Raw genomic sequence first — 18,384 nt, 5'->3', positions numbered from 1 at the left:
CTAATAGATACTATATACAATGCTGATTTTTTGATTAAATTTTTCTATATAACATACGCGATATTGTCCCAGCATTACTGTTCCCGGCTGCTGTCCAATTCCTAGCATCGCAGTTACCATTGTCTTCGCCGAACGCCTCGCTATTGTCCGAGCGACAATTACGCGAGCATTCCAGCTTGATTTCGCGCAGCTACAATGTGACACAGCTACGCCTCATCCATGCCGGATGCTGCCGGATTAATTCGCTCGGTCAGCAACGTAATCTGTCGCGTGCTCGCACCGGTTCCAGGCACAAGTAAAGCCGACGAATTTCAATCCCGACAAGGGGCTAAAAACAGTAAAAACTACGAGGCCGACTACGGGCGTCAGTAGAACAAATGCGCGTTTGATCCGGCACACTTCCGATCGTCCATTTCTCGACGCATTTTCCGTCACGTACGATTAAATTTAGATTTTGTCGTAATTTCGATTCCCTTAAAATTAAATCACGAAACCGCGTGTACGTGTGTGTTATGTATGTGTGTATGTGAGATTAAATTTAATTAAACTTTAATTAAATTAAATTCTATAGAATCTCTTTAGAATAATGAGAAAAAAGAGCGGTTCTGGTAAACACTTTGCGCGTTTCGTTAATTTTATTTAATGTTGGTTCGCGTTCACAAAAATTTTAGTCTCTCGCGCAGCTTGTGCAGCCGACGTCGATCGGTTACAGATTGTATTTTCGGTGTGACGAACGGCGTACACATTAAAGACACGGTAGACTGCAATAAAGATCCGTTATCGCCGTTATTACGGTGCACCCCCGTAGATGAAATCTGCCCACGTTTCACATCACGTGAAACGAGCAGGCGAAATGTCGATTACGCTACATTAACGCGTATACATCGTATCGCATTTATATACGCCGTAGAAAAAAAACTTTTATCGCCATGCAGTGAATTTAATAGCTCACAATGGCATCTTCCTTTACATTACATTGTAATAAGAAGTCGTTTGCATTGCTCGTTCAACATTTAGAAATAAAAAAAAGCAGTGTGAAAGTACCAGTTTTGTTTTATGATCACTCTTTGTTAAAAATGTCTTCTAAACTAGATGATAGCATTCTAGGCTATATAATCTATAATAAGTTGAATAATTATTCTATTAATAGTACAGATTTTCACAGAAGGGAAGAAGCTTTTCGCGAGGAAGAAAAGAGAATTAAGTGAATAAAGACGCTAAGCGTAAAATTGATTGGCGCGTCGCGTCGAGAAGTAACGCGTGAGGCAGAACATTTCGCATTTCCTCGCGTGTAACGCGCGTAATGCATGCAAGCGTAACGAGAGCGATTTGTCGCGACGTTGGCGGTGACGGTGCACGGCGAAAGGATAACGTTAATAAAATGCTGAGAAGGGTTCTCTTAACGGGTCGCGCCCGGTGTTGGGCACCGATACATTATTCATGGCGGGTACCAACACATCGCACACTCGATAGCGGATTACACAGCGCGATAACTCAACGAGCAATTTCTAGAATGTTGCCTTCGCTCTGAGGAGCCTTCCAGCTTGATGTACGACCGCGGCATAATCACTTGACGACGAAGCGAACGAGTTTCCGTTGGAAGTCTTAATTGTCTTGATAATTTCATTGACAGGACGCTTTACCCCGAAGCGTCCTGTTCAGCAAAAATGTTAACAATATTCGGTATATTAGTATATCGGATATGAGAACATATACTAAAAAAGAATGAATTTTCTTTGATGCGCTTTTTTGGTACACCGCACTAGACCTGTCAATCTTAAACTCCAGTTAAAGATGAGCTTTTTATTCTCCGATAGAATTATCGGAATCGAAGCGGTCGTTTCTTCAGCGTTTCCACCGAAGACACGAATGTCGATTCCGAGGTTGGTACCTGCACAACGATCTCTTCCGGTCGGAGTTCCGGTGGAGCTACAGGACTCAAGGCCAGTAAACAGCGATGGAGCGGGTTCTTCACCAATACCAAGGGTATCAAGATGGACCTGTTAACCGCCCAACTGGACGAGTACAACAAGCATGGCGTGCCGAAATTGGCGAACGTTCATTTGCAGTGCGATGTGACGATCAACGAAGAAGGTACGACTCCTAGTTCTGTCCTTCGATTTCCCTTTTCTTTTCTTCCATCGAGTGATTTACCTCTGGAACGAGAGACTCGAAATCCTGAAGATTCCCGGTGATCCGAGATAAAATTAACGCAGACGCACGCTTTTCCTTAGAAAAACACCTTTATCTCGCAGAAGAACGTTTAAATTCTCCTTTTCCGCTCCAGCTCGTTACATGCAAACGAAATCGATGAAACTTGAAGATCTCTTTAATAACTGCTCTTAAAGCAGTCACGTTACTTCTTGTGTCTTGCTCCTCCCGTTTCTCGGAGAGACGTTTTGCAGTGTCAAAACGATTATTTGAGTTAGGGCAAGATTAATTCTGAGGTATACAGCAACCGATAATTTTATACTTTAAATTACTAATATATATTATAGTGTCACAACTTTACAGCACCGAAAATTGATGGCGACGCGTTCTTATCTTAAACAAAATATCTCGGTACGTGATTTTCCGTAGAAAAGTGTGATTTAAAGCTTTTTTCGTTTTTTTCTACTGTCTTCAAGAAAACCCCTCTTCACGTTATCTCTAAAGAGTAAAATACGTAGTTTGCTGCAATCACAGGCACTGTTGTAACGTAAATGTTATCTTGACACCCTTTCAGCTCTCTACAATTTAGAGGGTGACTGGCACGACATTGTCGAGAATTCACAGATGCTCTCGGAGAAACAATCGCAGCAGCAAACCGCACTCTGGGAATTGGCTAAGACCGAGGTGGCCTACATTAAGACATTAAAGGTTGTGACAGATGTAAGTAAAGTGTAAGCAAGTGACGTACTTGCTACGTTTTTCGCGAAAACCAGTCTTGTCAGGCTGTTTAATCTGATCGAAATAATCAAGCTGATAAAACTGCTCGATCAAATATCTTGAAACTATATAAATGAAAGCTCGCGGGGATGAAGTATCGTCGGGAGATTAGAATTTTCGATCTTTTTTTTTCTGAAAGTGATGATCGTCGTCTCTGATATCGCAGCTCTTCATGGCATGTCTCTGCAGCCTGCAGGCCTCGAACATCCTGATCGAGGTCGACAGGCTGAAGCTCTTCAGCAATATACCCGATATCTACGCCGCCAATCGCTACTTCTGGACTGAGTATCTACTCGCGATGGTGAACGCGGCGAGATCGAGCGGGCAGCCGCTCGATCCCGGTCATCTTCTGCTCGGCTTCGAAACTTTCGAAGAGATATTCGCGCCTTACACGAGATACTGCGCCGAGCAGAGCAAGTGTCAGCAGTATTGCAAGGATCGACTGAACGATAATCAGCTTTTCACGGCGTATCTGGTGGTATGTACACGCTGTTAATCGCTTTTGCTTGCTGCCGTTGGCTTGATTTCGCGGAGTCAGCTATTGATCTCGTCACTGATCTCGATTAATTCATCCCGGGAGTTAGCTATCGTGCAGTTAGCGAATTTAACCATCAGAAAAGTGGCTAGGCGTCTTAAGGAAATTTTATTTTATTTCTCACCTAAAGCGATAAGAAATAAACAATTTTTTGCGGATTCGTTTAAATGAAAAGATATCTATCTGTAGCTGAAATTCTTCAAAGTTTTACTGATTGTGAGAAGATGCTAGCTTATTAATATTTTTAATAAGATTATTTTTATAAGAAACATAAAAAAAATTAATTAAGAAAAATGATAAAATGCAAAGTATATTAAGGACAAAGAGTAGCGATATCTCGATCATTATTACAGTGGTGTGAAACGCAAAAGGACTGCAACCGATTGAAGCTCATGGACATACTAGTGATGCCGATGCAGAGGCTTACCAGGTATTCGCTCCTGCTCAAAGCCGTCTACAAGAACACCGAGAACGAAGATCAACGCGCGGAATTGATACACATGGTAAAATTTACACTTTACCTTTCCCTAATTTCTGCGTAAATACACGAAGGGAAAGTGCGAAGCGAGAGGGTGGCGCATTTGTCATGAGCCCAGCTTTCCTGTAGGTGAAGGCTAAAGTACATTCCATAAATTATGAGCTTTAATTTGCTTTTGCTTGAAAATTCTTCGTAAATAGAAACTACGAGAGGGAGAGAAAACGCGCGAGAAGAGAACCTTCAAGGGTGGTTGTTTACGTTTGATTGGGTTTGTTTTGCGTCCAGATCAAGTCCGTGGACGGTTTCGTGGCGTCTGTGAATGCGGCGCTGAGGAGGAACGAGGAAGCCGCTCAACTGGTCCGCGCAGCCTCGCGTTTGGAGTGCTACGACGTCGTGGAGACCAAAGGGCTCGACGAGGAAGTGGAGAAACTGATAAAGTTGTACAGCAATCTTGATATTACTACAGCGCCGATGCCCGGCTGTCCAAAGGACAGCCTGAGGACCCTTCTTCGAGAGGGAGACTTGAAGTTAAGAGACGCCGCTACTAGCAAGGTAGGTCAATAATAATAATAAAATGTTAGCTTATTTAGTCGACCGAAAATTGCTTTTATGTCGGAAACTATATACAGGAAATGTACGATAAGAAAAATATGCATGATTTTTTTATCTTTGAAACAAAAATAAAAATTTCGCTGCGATTTATCCATTTTGCAAAATGGTTTCTATAAATTTCGCTGATTCTCCATTTCTCTATTTGAAAAGCAAAGAATCGGTCAGATCATTTAAGTAAGAAAAACGGCTTGCCGAGAGCTAGATACGGTTCGTTAATTATCCCTTTTTAGATGGAGGTGCACGTACTATTATTGACCGACATGCTGCTGATCTGTAAACCTTCGACGAAGAAAACGTTGAAGATCATTAGGCAGCCGTACGTCGTCGATCGCATACGGATACACGAGGTCAAGGAGCCGTCTAGTCTGGGATTGGTTTATCTTAACGAGTACGGAACAGTCTCGGCCGCTTTAATCCTCAGCGCCGGTGACCCGAAACTAGCTAAGGTAACTCGACAAACAGCCACCGCGAATTACGTCGAGTTTCGTGGGGCGATTAATTCGCTATCCCGATTTAGGTTCCGTACTTCGTATCTTCGCCAACGACTGGCTTTCACCGATCGCTTAATTAATGGTAAAAGCTTGGGTAAAAGCTAAATCCGCTCTCCACCTCTCTCCCCAGATCATACACGCGATATCACAAAATCAATTAATTTGCAGCGGAGTGTAGTTTAATTAATAAAAGTGACATTATAATCGACCGATGTTGGTGAAATCTGATAGGCTTGATTTTTGATCTGATAGATTGATTCTTGAAAGCATAAAATCTTCGTGTTTTTTTCAAGCAAAAATTTATTTATTTAGCTAACGGCACCGCTTTTTCCAGTCGTGGATGGAATCCTTGAAACAGGCCCATCAACAATTCGCATCGATGAAAGTCCCGTCGCTCGGTGAACCTGTGATGAATCTGGCGCCTGTCAGCAGGCAGCCAAGCACATTGGGTGACGGCGATTTCGAGGTAGAAGAATACGACAATACCTTTCCAAGAACTCCACGCGGCAGTAGCAGAGCCTCGCACGTCAGCAGTCTCGCTCATAGTCACAGGTACGTTCGTCAGCAAGGAAAAAAAATATATGCGTCAAAATCGAAGATAATTTTATTATCCACGCGACTATACATAATGAAACATCATCATTTCTAGTGGTAGCATGGAGATGGAAGCATCTCCAGGCAGCAGCAGCTTCCCCCCGAGCTACAATCCCAGTAGAAACGTTAGCGTGGAAACGAACGAGCAACCGCGAGCGTCGAGCTCGCTGTCATCAGAGGAAGGTGGCGAGTCGACCTCTGGGCATAACCACCGATCTATGCACGTAAGGTGAGAGTGAGATATCGATTTTACGACCTCACGGTGACCGATGAATCTTAACGTCTTTATTAAAACTAATTTGTAAATCTACCAGGCGCTCGCTGATGACTAAATCACCAACGCCTAACACGCTGAGCGTCCAGGTGCCATACTCGAGTCTAGGTCAGTCGCTGCCTAATCTGACGCTGGCCACCTCGCCGCAGACCTCCACCGTGTCGCCGACGCCACCGAACTCGTTGTTGATCGTACCGCAGATGACCAAGAGCAAGGACACCCTACTATCGCCTGGACACCGAGGTAGCAATTACCGACGCACATCTCTCCACCTATCTTTGTCACATTCTCCGAGGCCGAGGTCTTTCGATGAGGGCCTCTCACACGCGACGTAGTCACGCACGTAGATGCACGCAGATTAGATCATAAACGTGTAAATTACTATCACAAGTACGGATCGCCACAAGCGCTCCTCTATTTTAAAACCATTTTAATGCCGTTTGCTTATTAGAGATAGCGGAATTGTCCATCCAGGACGCAGGCACAAGAGAAACATCAAGGTTGTAACGTAGCGTTAGTGTAGATTTTATTTAACGTGAAAATATTGACACGATAGCTTGACAGACTATTCTAAATGCAAATATCATATATGCGAGAGCCTCAAACAAACATTAATAAAAACCTTTATTTTATTTTCTTGTGGAAAGAAACCATGAGAGGATTTCGCCCGGAATTTTGCCCCAGTATTCATTTTATTCATTTTATCAACTCAAGCTTAATTCATCATATTTATAGAATTCACAAAATGTTTATAATGACAAATGTTTTTTAAATAAGAAAGACACAATATTTGTTAAATGGGTATTCACGTATTAATGATGTGCCATCAGGTATATCCTATCCACCGCCGTCGCCGCCGCGAGGTGCTCTCAGACGGGGGTTCGCGTTACCCCAATCTCGAAATCCACCCTTGATGAAAACGAGACACGTAAACGCATCTCTGACGCAATCGGCGCAGGCGACGATGGGCAATTCCAACGCCGATGTTATCGAGGAGAGACGGAGAAGGCTAGATCCTTCGCAGAGAGTACCGTCGACGAGCAGTATCGTCGAGGAAAAGGTACGATTGTTTTTTATTAATTTTCCGCCAATTAATATAATCGAGATTTTAATACAATCTGTTTGTCAAATAAGTAACAATATAATCTGTTGTTTATCAATCTGAAATTAATGTAAGCTCACAAATCAGCGTTTTATTCTGTAAATAAAAAATAAAAAATACAAGAACGTGTGTTAATTAAATATAGATTAATGAATAATCAGAAATTTATGAAACTGTGATTATTTGTCAAGCAAAAATGTAGAAGATAGGGATTCGTCAAATATATATTGATTTCAAATTTTTTGTTGAGTTTGAATTTGATATATTTTTTTTAAAGTTCGTCAATAATTCATTGCTATTCTCGTAGAAATGACCTGCGAATTGACCTGAAAGAAGAACTTTTGGTATGGACCACACCGTCGACATGGATGTACGTGATATGTAATGCTCAACGAGATGCATTCTTCTCTCTATGTGTGAATGCTGCACACGCTATCACATAGAAAACTCGCGGAGCATTGATCTTCGAGGATTGATTGTCTCGCACTCTTTGGAATCCTACAACGCGAGTCAAACAATACATTACAATCGGTAAGACGTCATCGACACGTCGTACCATAAAATGATATCGATAAGATTGAAAATGTCCGTCGTTGTTTCTGCATTTTCAGATTGGGGCCATTCGAAATCAACGTGTGAAGTTTGTACCACGACCGTATCGCTACTTTTATCTCGTTATCTTCTTGTAACTCGTAGATGTCTCTTTGTAATAATTAAACTAAGTCCGAGTTGTCTACGATTAATATCGCAACGTAGCACTGGACAGCCGCGTGCGATATTAAACACAGATTTTGGCTTGGACTTTTAAGCGACGAACAGAAAGGCCTACTAGAGTAATTACATTAAGATTACATAGTGATTGTAGGGCCGCAGCTAGCGTATTAAGACGCCTTTGTAAAGGAGTTTATTTAGGCGCCTTACGATAGAACAAAAATGTTTGAAGAATTGAAGAATTGGAAATTGATTTCGAGCTCAGAAACTAGGAATGTGCAAGAGTACAAGTTGGCGTCTTTCCTCTCCTTTTCCCAATATCGGATACAATGCCTATCTAACGACCAAAAAAGAGAGAAGATCTTGAGTACAATTGCCTTGTCCAGGCTTAATGCGTTAATGAGGTATAAGAGCATAGAACATAGAAACGTTTAAAAATGATGGATTTTAAATCGCTGCGTTCATTCTAAAGACAAGTTTTTATTTAACGCTTGGATATGCAATTGACATCGCGCAATTCAGACGTCGAAATGGGAATGACGTTCTTGTTCGCTTAAAAACGTTTGTTTAAAAACTCAATTTAACTTTCCAGTTATTTCTGGGTTATGAGAAAGGATTCAATAACTATATTAACACGTTGTCAACGTATGCAGTCAAAGATTGTAAGAAATATGCCGCAAAACGGGCCATTGGGCTCTTTCCTGGCACCGCTCTCTAAAATTGTTATTGAATAACAAAATAATAGCATAACTTTATTCATTTAATGTCACATAGCATCTTAGAAGTTTTAATTATAGCAGTTTTTTTTAATCGAAGAACAAAACGAAAATCGTTTAATTTTCTTTGACATATTTTCAATTGTTTTGGAATTTCTTTATTCTCTAACATTCCCCATTCTCCCCATTTGCACGGCGTCCTTGTGCGATGCGTAATTGGCACATTGGCTTGCGCGGCGGCCTCGATGGATGTTAGAACTTAATAATTTAATAAGTGGGAAATAATAAACCTCTAGAGATTTTACCTAAAAGAAAGTTCGTAGACGTAACGAATGACTGGACGGAATTTATTCTTACGGTATGTAAAATAAACGTAAGGGAGAAGCTAAATCATGTGATATTGAGCGTCTCTCGAAGAGATTGTATATCAATTATCAAGTGTGCGTCACTTAAAAACAACAGCAATCTACAAGAAACAATTTCAATATCTAAATAGGAGTAACAGCTACTTCGTCTTTTTCACTTGGCTACTACCCCCTCTTTGCTTAAACTCGTTTTACCTTCCGTTCAGTATCTCGTTTCTTCCATGAGAAAAGATTCAATAGTTGTGTCGAAGTGTATTTTTTTCCTTCCTATTGATCTGGTCGAAATGCCAGACCAGATTGTACATGGCCAAAAGACAAAGGTAGGTCCGATCTGGCCCGAAGAAAGAAGATTGGATATGATAAAGATAAATCATCATGTATTCATCACAACATGTATTGATCACAATGGATCACAAAACATAAGGTAAAATACACAGAGAAAAATAATCATTCTACATAAGAAAACACTTACTTCTTTTATTTTATTTCTTTTAAGGAGGTTCAGTGGCTACAAAAAAATGCAGCCTGCAGTTTCATGAAATTTTAATGTTGTTCTGGAATGCAAAATAGAATTATGTGAATTTTTTGGGAATTTTTCACCGTCCCGTTTTGAAAAAAAACTACTCCAAAAATTTTAAAAGTACAATTTTTGGAGTAGATTTTTTTCAAAACGGGACGGTGAAAAATTCCCAAAAAATTCACATAATTCTATTTTGCATTCCAGAATAACATATTAAAATTTCATGAAACTGGCTGCATTTTTAACATAGGTTCTTATGGGAAATGACATATTGCATACCTTCAGAATGAAATAAGTGCAAGAAAAAATGCAAATGATAAGGAAAAAAAAATATGCACATGTAACTTAATAATTTACAAATGAATGAGCGAAATAAAGGGGAAGGTTGCCGCACATTTCTACCGCACAAATTTAGAAAAATTAATTATTAAAGCATAAATTGCTTGATTTTTCGTCTGCTAGACTGCCACGGTCGTGAACGACGTGAACAGCAGCACGCACTATACACGCGGCGACCAATCAGAGCAATCCCCTTCTCTCCCACTACTTCAAACGCTAGTGCGCTGTTGCCAGAACCCCCGCGTCCCACTACTCCCCCCGATGAAGCCATCGAACCTCCTTAATGCCCGGTCTACAATGGATGTTGTAGGTCGTAAGTCGTAAGAATTGGCCAATCACAGTTAATTATTCTTCGACCGCAAGAAGAATAATACTGTGGTTGGTCAATTCTTACGACTCACGACTTACAACACCCACTGTAGACCAGCCCTTAGTAAGTTTTCTTACAACAAAGAATATTTTCTTACTAATAGTTTTCAAATATCTTGACACAAGTCTTTGAAAACTAGAATATTGTTTAACTTTAAAACATTGGTAGTTTTTATTTACTAAAAAATTTTTGATAGAAAAGTCGAAGATTCCGCACACGGTCCAATCCCTCAATGATCCCTCGTAGCTATACATATAATTCACGTAGCTATATGCAAATTTTCATTGATGCCGACGTGCGCGCGGTGGTGGTGTCGAGCGCGTGGCGCAGGCGGGGGAGAGATTTTTTACGTCACCGTGTGGTGAAAAAGCAGTAAGAGGCGAGAGCACGTGAGAAGGAGAAGGACGGACGGACGACGGACGGGACGGAGGGAGAGACCGAGAGGACCGACCGCGGCTCGCCGGTTATTGATTCCGCCGATCCACCCGTACCCTGACCACGGCACACATGTTCCCGATCGTCCCGACGTTCCTGTGCACGCTCCGGGCAAGCGGAGCAATCTCTCGCGCCGAGTTGCGCGCGATGGCTTGAGACCCGGACACGGCGCTCGCCGTCTCCCAGTTGCGCGCGCGAACGTCGTCATCGTCGGGGAACTCGGGACACGGGGCTCGGGGCTCGGGGGCCATTCATTCACCGGCGTGGCCGTTCTCGTTCCCGTCTTTCCCGTGCGCGCGGGTCGCGGAGGGTTATGCCCGACGTCGTAGGTTAAGGCCCGTGGGCAAGATCCGTCCGTCCCCACCTCCACCTCTCCCCGTCCCTGCCGTTGAATGAGACGCGTCCGCGTCCGCGGCCGCACGAGGATGGACAACGTGGAGTGCCTAACCCTGGATTTCGGCCCGTTCGAGACGGTGCACCGATGGCAGCGCATGCCGGAGTGCGACGAGTTCGTCGGCGCCAGGTAAGCGATGTCCATCAGCACCGTCGCTTTTCGAACGAATCCCACCGTTCGCCGTTTCCTGGAGACTCCAAGTACCGTCGGTTCAATTTGATGGAATATCTCGATGCGGTTTATCCTTACGTTCATTTGTCAGCTCCATTCGGATAACTTGTTCGATGTTTCATCGATAGACTTGAGGATGTGACTGTCAACGGTGCGGCCCAATTGATCTCCCCCTTTGTCCTCTGTCTCACAGGCGCAGCAAACACACGATCGTGGCGTACAAGGATGCTATTTACGTTTTCGGTGGCGACAATGGTAAGAGCATGCTGAACGATCTGCTGCGCTTCGACGTGAAGGAGAAGTCCTGGGGCAGAGCGTTTGCAACTGGCACTCCGCCCGCGCCGCGTTACCACCACTCCGCGGTGGTTCACGGCGCGTCGATGTTTGTGTTCGGCGGTTACACCGGAGATATACACTCCAACTCCAATCTCAGTAATAAGAATGATCTGTTTGAGTATCGCTTCTTGTCTGCTCAGTGGATAGAGTGGAAATTTATCGGAGTGCAAGTATTACTTGTGTCACAAGATTTTTTTGCTTCCCGCCACAAGACTTTTTATTGAATTTATCCAATTGTAATATACTTATGTAGGACTCCGGTGCCAAGATCTGCCCATGGTGCTGCTGTATATGATAATAAATTATGGATATTTGCGGGCTACGATGGCAACGCCAGGTTGAATGATATGTGGACAATATCATTAGCGGTAAGATATTCGCTTCATACACTTTATAATTTTTTAAAAAATTTATACAGTAAATATGTGATATCAAGTTTGCATAAATCGTAACTTTATCTTAATTTAATTTGTTCGACGTTTGTCATTAGGCTAACGATTTCAAAGCGTGGGAGAAGGTGACTCAGGTTGGCGAATGTCCACCGACGTGTTGTAATTTTCCCGTGACGGTGGCCCGAGAATCTATGTTCGTTTTCAGCGGTCAGAGCGGGGCCAAGACAACCAACAGTCTCTTCGAGTTTCACTTTAAGGAGAGACGGTAAATTTCGTTGTAACGCGTGTAGATTGCGACGTACATTACGCGTATCTAACGTTCTGTTTATTGTAAATTAATTTTTCTTAGGTGGACGCGCATATCGACGGAACACATATTGCGTGGCGCACCGCCGCCGCCCGCACGACGATACGGTCACACGATGGTCAGTTTTGATCGTCATCTTTACGTCTTCGGCGGCGCGGCTGACTCTGCTCTGTCCAATGATCTTCACTGTTACGATCTCGATACGCAAACGTGGAATGTTATCTTACCGTCCACAGACAGTCAGGTAAACGACTTGCAAAGGTGAATTCAAGCTAGCAAAGACGATCAACGAATAATAAACAAGTGCCCTTTTTTTTTACGAATCTTTAATAAATAGAAAAGTATTTACGATGTGAATTTGGACTTATTCGTACTTGCATATTCTTCGAAACAAATTTATTTGTTTGTAATTCTTTGATTGATCTGGATCCACCTTAATGTATCTGCAAACGTTTTCTTTCGCAATGGCACACGTACGTTACGAAAGAATGTTAACAAGTAGTTTTTATTTTTATAACATATAATGCACACAGGTACCGCCCGGTCGACTTTTTCACGCTTCCGCCGTAATCGGAGATGCGATGTTCATTTTTGGGGGCACCGTGGACAACAATATACGCTCTGCCGAGATGTACCGCTTTCAGTTCTCGTCATACCCCAAATGTACATTACACGATGATTTCGGAAACCTGTTGCATTATGCTAACTTCTGCGATGTAGAATTCATAGTGGGCGAGCTGGAGACCAAGATACCGGCACATGTAGCCATGGTGGCGGCGCGCTCGCAATTTCTCCGTGCGCGGATTCGGCAGGCGCGCGAAAAACGGGACAAGTATATAGAACAACAATTCGTGTCCAGTAATGAAGTGCCGCCATTGGAGGTAGGCGACTTAGCCCATTAAGAATCAAAATTATGTGCGTGATCCAGATTTACTTAAGTTTATAAAAGACAAAGAAAATATAACTGAAGAAGTGTATTTACTACAAAAACTTATTCTTCGGTGGTTTCATAAGTTTGGCTATCATGTTGCAGGTGATATTAAAAGATGCCGTCCCGGAAGCTTTCAAAATGGTGCTAAACTACATTTATACCGATCGTATCGATCCTACCAAGAGACCAGACGACAAGATCGAGGATCCCCCGAGCAATCGCATTGTACTTCTTATGATGGACGTGTATCGTCTCGCCGTGCAGTTTAATATGGAACGCTTAGAACAGCTGTGCGTCAACTACCTGGAGGCAACCATAAGCCACGCGAACGTTTTGGAGGCGTTGCGCAACGCCGTGCACTTGAAGCTATACTTCATCAAGGAATTTTGTCTCAGCTTCGTCGTGAAGGAGAACAATTACAATGAAATCGTGATGAGCCAGGAGTTCGAGACTCTGGATCAGCCGTTGATGGTGGAGATCATTAGACGACGACAGATGCCGCAAACCAGAACATTCACGAAGTACGAGTATGAATCTGTCACCGGTAGGTATCACGCCGATCACGCGAGATATGTGTGTACCATGGAGTAGACTCTTATTTCACGGAGTTTGTTCGCTAGGAACCAGCCTAGAGCAAGACATGGAAGCGTTCTTGAAGAGCGTCGGTCGGGAATTTTGCGACATCACGTTGCGACTGAACGGTGTGCCGATACCGGCGCACAAGGCCATCCTCGCAGCGCGATGCACCTATTTCGAAGCAATGTTTCGATCCTTTATGCCTGAGAATAATACGGTGAACGTAAGTTTGTGTAATTTATTTTAAAAAGACACAACGTCGACGAATCTCTTGTTAGACGAGGGAAGGCGAAATTTTAACGCAATAATCTTACGCGTATAGTACAAATTGTAAAGTAGCGAATGTAATTTTTATGTAGATACAAATTGGCGAGATGATACCATCGTCAGAATCATTCCAATCTTTGCTGAGATATATTTATTTCGCGGATGTCTCGATGCCTCCCGAGGACTCTCTATATCTGTTCACCGCGCCGGTGTTTTACGGTTTCGCGAACAACCGGCTCCAGGCGTTTTGCAAACAGAATCTCGAGATGAACGTCACTTTCGAGAATGTTATACAGATCTTAGAGGCAGCCGATAGAATGCAAGCTATCGATATGAAGAAGTACGCTTTGAATCTGATAGTTCATCACTTTAGCAAGGTAAAGAAACGTTTAGGTATACGTTCGACGTTTAATAATGTTAATATTTATACGGGTGCGTACGAAGTATCACTTTTATTTAGGTCGCCAGACTTCCAAAATTAAGACAATTAAGCCGCGAGCTCTTGCTGGATATTCTCGACGCTCTGGCTGACGAACGCAGCGAGGCTAGAATGTGTCAAGATATGACTAATGATTGCTGACGGATTTCCACCTCAGATCGTCGTCCGTGCAGCTGGGATTTACCATCGCCGTGCAGTTTCCAGGTGAGTACGATTATCAAAAAAAAAAAATTGCTGTTTTCAGCACTGTCACATTTTATGAATCGCGAACGTTTATGCAGCTCTGAGAGAGAAAGGCGCTAAAAAATATCTGCAATGATATCCTGGAGTTTTCTTCTTGGGTCTAGGAACTGTGCCGAGTGAATTTCATCCTCATAGGACGTACGATTCTGTTTGTTGGTAATTGTTATCTCGATCACGCGGCTAAATCTTGCCTGACATCGGACATACAGACTCTGCTACCGCTGTCGATGGCCACGTCGTCCGCCTCGATTCAGGATGAATCGTCGTCGTGCAGCACTGATCACCCGGTCGTGTCGTCTCGTTGTAGTGACGACAGGAGGCAACACCAATGGTCTACTATTACCCGTCGTTGTTCCGTCAGTTGCAACATGTTGAAACGCACCGTCGTCGCTCTTTCGGATCTCGGGCTTAGAAAACTGTTCCCGTAATCGAAATTGTGTTAGCATTATGAAATGGTGATGATTTTCGTCGAGCTGTGTCGTAGAAATGTTCGTTGCATGACGTAAAACTGCGCGAAAATCGATGTATATTAGTGTAGTTATTGTGTCCGATCGTATAACAATATTAGACATGATATTTACACAGGATGCACGCCAAGGTATCATTTTCCATAGATAGATACTTGGATGTCACTTCCGCGATAATGATATACTTTATTACGTATATTCTAATTAGCGAATATTATACTGATTTTGTTATTTATTTATACAGAATGTTAGGATTTGCGTATAACGACAGAAATGATATTTCGGCAGACAACTAAGCAACGAAAACGCATGCGATTTTTTATTTCGAGCCATTTTTTTTTTTTAAGTATAAGGGCCTAAACTTTGGCCGATATTTTGTGACTGCAGAATCTTTAATCTCTGTGCTTTTTGTTGCTTCTGCTTTTATACCCGAGTTTTGTGATATATTATAGCATTTGGCTACAACACCGATAAGATGCCATCGAGGACCCTATTGACAAACTTATTGAATTTTCATGGGCTATTAATCGATTTCAATCGGCCTGTCTTCAACTTGAAGAAAATTTCCGTTGGTATTATTAATTGCTCGATCGTTCGATATAAACACGTGTAACGCTCAGTTCATAAGGCACTATTAATTTTACAACTTACAGTTATTCCGATATTTTACGATACACAGCGAATTTTTTAAGTGACATAAATTCTCGTAACAGGACAGTCTTCGTCTCATAGTGGTGATCATGATAAGCCTATATGTTTCCATGTTTTTATTATACATGTTGAGGGGTCTGTAAAATGTCTATTTGTCCTAAAGGAAACGTTGTTACGACATATTTACGTGTATTCGCGATTGTCGTTCCGTACCCCTTAACCGTTGATCTTTTTGTAATTATATATATGAGACAAGAATATTTTTATGGGCTTAAGCAATATATATAAATAGTAATATATACAAATAATTTTATGCAGATGGAATATTGGAATGATTGATAAAAATGAATATTGTGCGGATGTATTGTTGAGGATAAACATATTTTCCAGATGTTTCAGAGTTGTTGATATAAAAAATATCTATAACTAATGTGAAGGTATAGAAAATTAAATTTAGACTATTAGTGTGAGTCAAATTAAATTGCAAAGAGCGCCTATATTTTCATCGAATGTAATATAATAAATTATACTTGAAAAAGAAGGAAATCTGTATTTTATTCGATATATTGCTGCTGTTGACCTTGTTGATGAACGATAATTGCAGATTAGAGTTGCGAAACTGAAATTGCAAGAGACCACAGTGTTGGTGGTGTACGATAACACGAACACAAGTTTAAGATGAGATTTTCGCGAATTGTAGAGTGGGTGGTAGCATTAATAACCGCGCTTGGTTAATAAATTATGTATTATATTTTAATCTCGAATATAATTGTACATACATGCAATTCGTATTTTATTTTCGTGGAAGTAATTAATGTTTCAAGTTTACAAGAGCAAACAATACGAATCGAGGGAACGAGAGAAACCGAACAGCAGGAGCTCGTATATAAAATGTTATATTATATGATATATTATTGATATATTCAAGAGATCTTTCACTCAAAATTTTGTATTAAAAATCACTATTATGGCAAGTATAAGATGTTTACCTATGAAGAAGTTGCCGTTACATATATATATATATATATATATATATATATATATATTGCCACCTGTAGAATGCATTTCACGATCGCTCTATCAACATACACTCTTCAAAAGATTTTGAAACTTTTTTAAGACTCTATCATGTTCTAGGAACTTAGAAAGTGTGTAAAGAATGCCGGTATTTTCCGCACGATCGCTAAACAATCTCCAATACAATTGAGATTATATACGCAAAAGTTTTAGGAAATATATAATAAATGAACAAATTACCCCTCTCTAAAAGATTAAAAGAAATTATATCGACGTATTTGCATATTTTTAATTAAATATTACTTATCTAAAGTTACGTATCTAATCATATATAAATTATTCTAAATTAACGGTAAAACGTGTAGAATTTGGATGAAAATTATACTTTGTCGATGTCAGCAGTTTCTTGCGTGGAATACGTTAGCGATCGTGCAAAAGCATCATAAAGCATTTTCCTCCTCTGTTGTTCCATAAATTTCTACATTTAGAATTCTAGGTGGTTGATTTATGAGTCCTTCTACAACGGTGGAGTACATCCGAGTTTCCCGAGTCCGAAATTATGCAATAATTATGCGTTGATTAAAGAAGATCCGCGCTGTTAAAGCTTTCTCGACCATCGTAGTCGCGTTGCAACACGAATGTTAACGAAAACGTTACTCAGAAATAAGGAATAGTAATTTCCTAGAGAAATGCACGCGTGCGTATCTTTACGCATTTTGCTTCGTTCAATTAAAAAAAAATACTAAAAGCGGTTACTTAAAATGTAGAAGCGGAACAAATGAATTACGTTCAAAATTTATGATGTGTGTGTGTGTGTGTGTGTGTGTGTGTGTGTGTGTGTGTGTGTGTGTATGAAATATCACGACAAATTTAAAAAAAGGCTGGCCGATCTATAAGAATTCGAAGGAGCGCTTATCCCGGCATGTGGCGCCACAGATTGCGTGCGGACGCCGCGATAACCATGGAAGGACGAAATTTTATCCTGCCAAGAAATTTCAACGATATAAAAGAATTTTAAAGTAAACATATTTTGTTCTTATAAGATTTCTAAAAATAAAATTCATCCAACCACCGATCATTACAAAAATGTTTATATAGCCCTTTTGATAAAAAAAAAAGATTAGAAAGCCTCATCCAAATACATTTTCTTGTTGTTCACGTATACATTTTTTATTACGTGTATAATTATATATTTGATCTAAATATCTAAGTACACGCTTAATAAATTAAACTTCCCCTAGTCAGCTAATCAGTCACATGTTTTACCGTTACAGTTCTTCCGAAGTTGGTAAACCATCCTCTATATATATATAATTTACTTAAATTTATTTTATTGTCTTGCCCAACCTTTTACGGGGCATTTAAACTCGACCATACGTTACGATCTGACTTTAGTGTCGCTCGAGCGTGCTCAGACATCTCGGTGCTTTCTCGATTGCCGCATGAGCTTCGCTCGTATTCGCTCGTACGCAATGGCGAACAAAAATGTAATTCCGCGAGCAGTTGTTCCAGCATTTTTCCCGGCTGATTTACCGCCATCGCGTTGGAGCCGAATGACATCGCGATTCCCACCCGAATATAGTCCTTAAATAAGTTATAACGTGAATTAAAATCAAAGAAACAAAAATAAAAATATTTTTTTTAATTATATTTTTATCTTTGATTTTAATTCGCGTTAAAATGAAAAAAATCACTCACCGGCCGATGCGCAACAGCGGAGTTA

At 41.2% G+C, this 18,384-nt stretch overlaps 2 protein-coding genes across 5 annotated transcripts; both read left to right on the top strand.

Annotated features, from left to right (window-relative positions):
• Window positions 1–1,785: 1,785 nt before the first annotated feature.
• On the top strand, window positions 1,786–9,249 carry LOC139811132 (pleckstrin homology domain-containing family G member 5). 3 transcript variants are annotated; one of them, XM_071775225.1, is made up of 12 exons: window positions 1,786–2,094; window positions 2,726–2,871; window positions 3,095–3,406; window positions 3,817–3,966; window positions 4,227–4,493; window positions 4,784–4,999; window positions 5,379–5,596; window positions 5,694–5,867; window positions 5,953–6,155; window positions 6,743–6,972; window positions 7,322–7,545; window positions 7,626–9,249. In XM_071775225.1, exons 1-11 carry the CDS (start codon window positions 1,995–1,997, stop codon window positions 7,325–7,327), a joined length of 2,022 nt encoding a protein of 673 aa, XP_071631326.1. In that variant the 5' UTR covers window positions 1,786–1,994; the 3' UTR covers window positions 7,328–7,545; window positions 7,626–9,249. The 3 variants fall into 3 exon arrangements, with proteins under 3 accessions (XP_071631326.1, XP_071631325.1, XP_071631327.1); XM_071775224.1 differs by having other exon boundaries at window positions 5,953–6,158; XM_071775226.1 differs by lacking the exon at window positions 1,786–2,094 and having other exon boundaries at window positions 2,732–2,871; window positions 3,068–3,406; window positions 5,953–6,158.
• Window positions 9,250–10,319: 1,070 nt separating this feature from the next.
• On the top strand, window positions 10,320–16,424 carry Lztr1 (Leucine zipper like transcription regulator 1). Of its 2 annotated transcripts, none has more exons than XM_071775223.1 (11): window positions 10,320–10,993; window positions 11,229–11,537; window positions 11,625–11,739; window positions 11,862–12,028; window positions 12,113–12,314; window positions 12,604–12,951; window positions 13,104–13,545; window positions 13,622–13,800; window positions 13,937–14,221; window positions 14,305–14,487; window positions 14,565–16,424. In XM_071775223.1, the coding sequence occupies exons 1-10, from the start codon at window positions 10,863–10,865 to the stop codon at window positions 14,422–14,424; spliced, it is 2,298 nt and encodes a 765-aa protein (XP_071631324.1). In that variant the 5' UTR covers window positions 10,320–10,862; the 3' UTR covers window positions 14,425–14,487; window positions 14,565–16,424. The 2 variants fall into 2 exon arrangements, with proteins under 2 accessions (XP_071631324.1, XP_071631323.1); XM_071775222.1 differs by having other exon boundaries at window positions 14,631–16,414.
• The last annotated feature ends 1,960 nt before the right edge of the window (window positions 16,425–18,384 follow it).

This window comes from Temnothorax longispinosus, chromosome 4 (assembly GCF_030848805.1).
Source record: "Temnothorax longispinosus isolate EJ_2023e chromosome 4, Tlon_JGU_v1, whole genome shotgun sequence".
Lineage (NCBI taxonomy): Eukaryota > Metazoa > Arthropoda > Insecta > Hymenoptera > Formicidae > Temnothorax > Temnothorax longispinosus.
This window is presented reverse-complemented; position numbering and strand designations above follow the sequence as displayed.

Bases quoted from the DNA above. Each gene is read 5' to 3' on its own strand.
- LOC139811132 (XM_071775224.1), top strand. From the start codon at position 1,995: ATGGACCTGTTAACCGCCCAACTGGACGAGTACAACAAGCATGGCGTG. The intron at 2,095-2,725 runs GTACGACTCCTA...ACACCCTTTCAG, and splicing joins TGTGACGATCAACGAAGAAG to CTCTCTACAATTTAGAGGGT. The intron at 3,967-4,226 runs GTAAAATTTACA...TTTTGCGTCCAG, and splicing joins GCGCGGAATTGATACACATG to ATCAAGTCCGTGGACGGTTT.
- Lztr1 (XM_071775223.1), top strand. From the start codon at position 10,863: ATGAGACGCGTCCGCGTCCGCGGCCGCACGAGGATGGACAACGTGGAG. The intron at 11,538-11,624 runs GCAAGTATTACT...ATACTTATGTAG, and splicing joins GAGTGGAAATTTATCGGAGT to GACTCCGGTGCCAAGATCTG. The intron at 13,801-13,936 runs GTAAGTTTGTGT...ATTTTTATGTAG, and splicing joins CTGAGAATAATACGGTGAAC to ATACAAATTGGCGAGATGAT.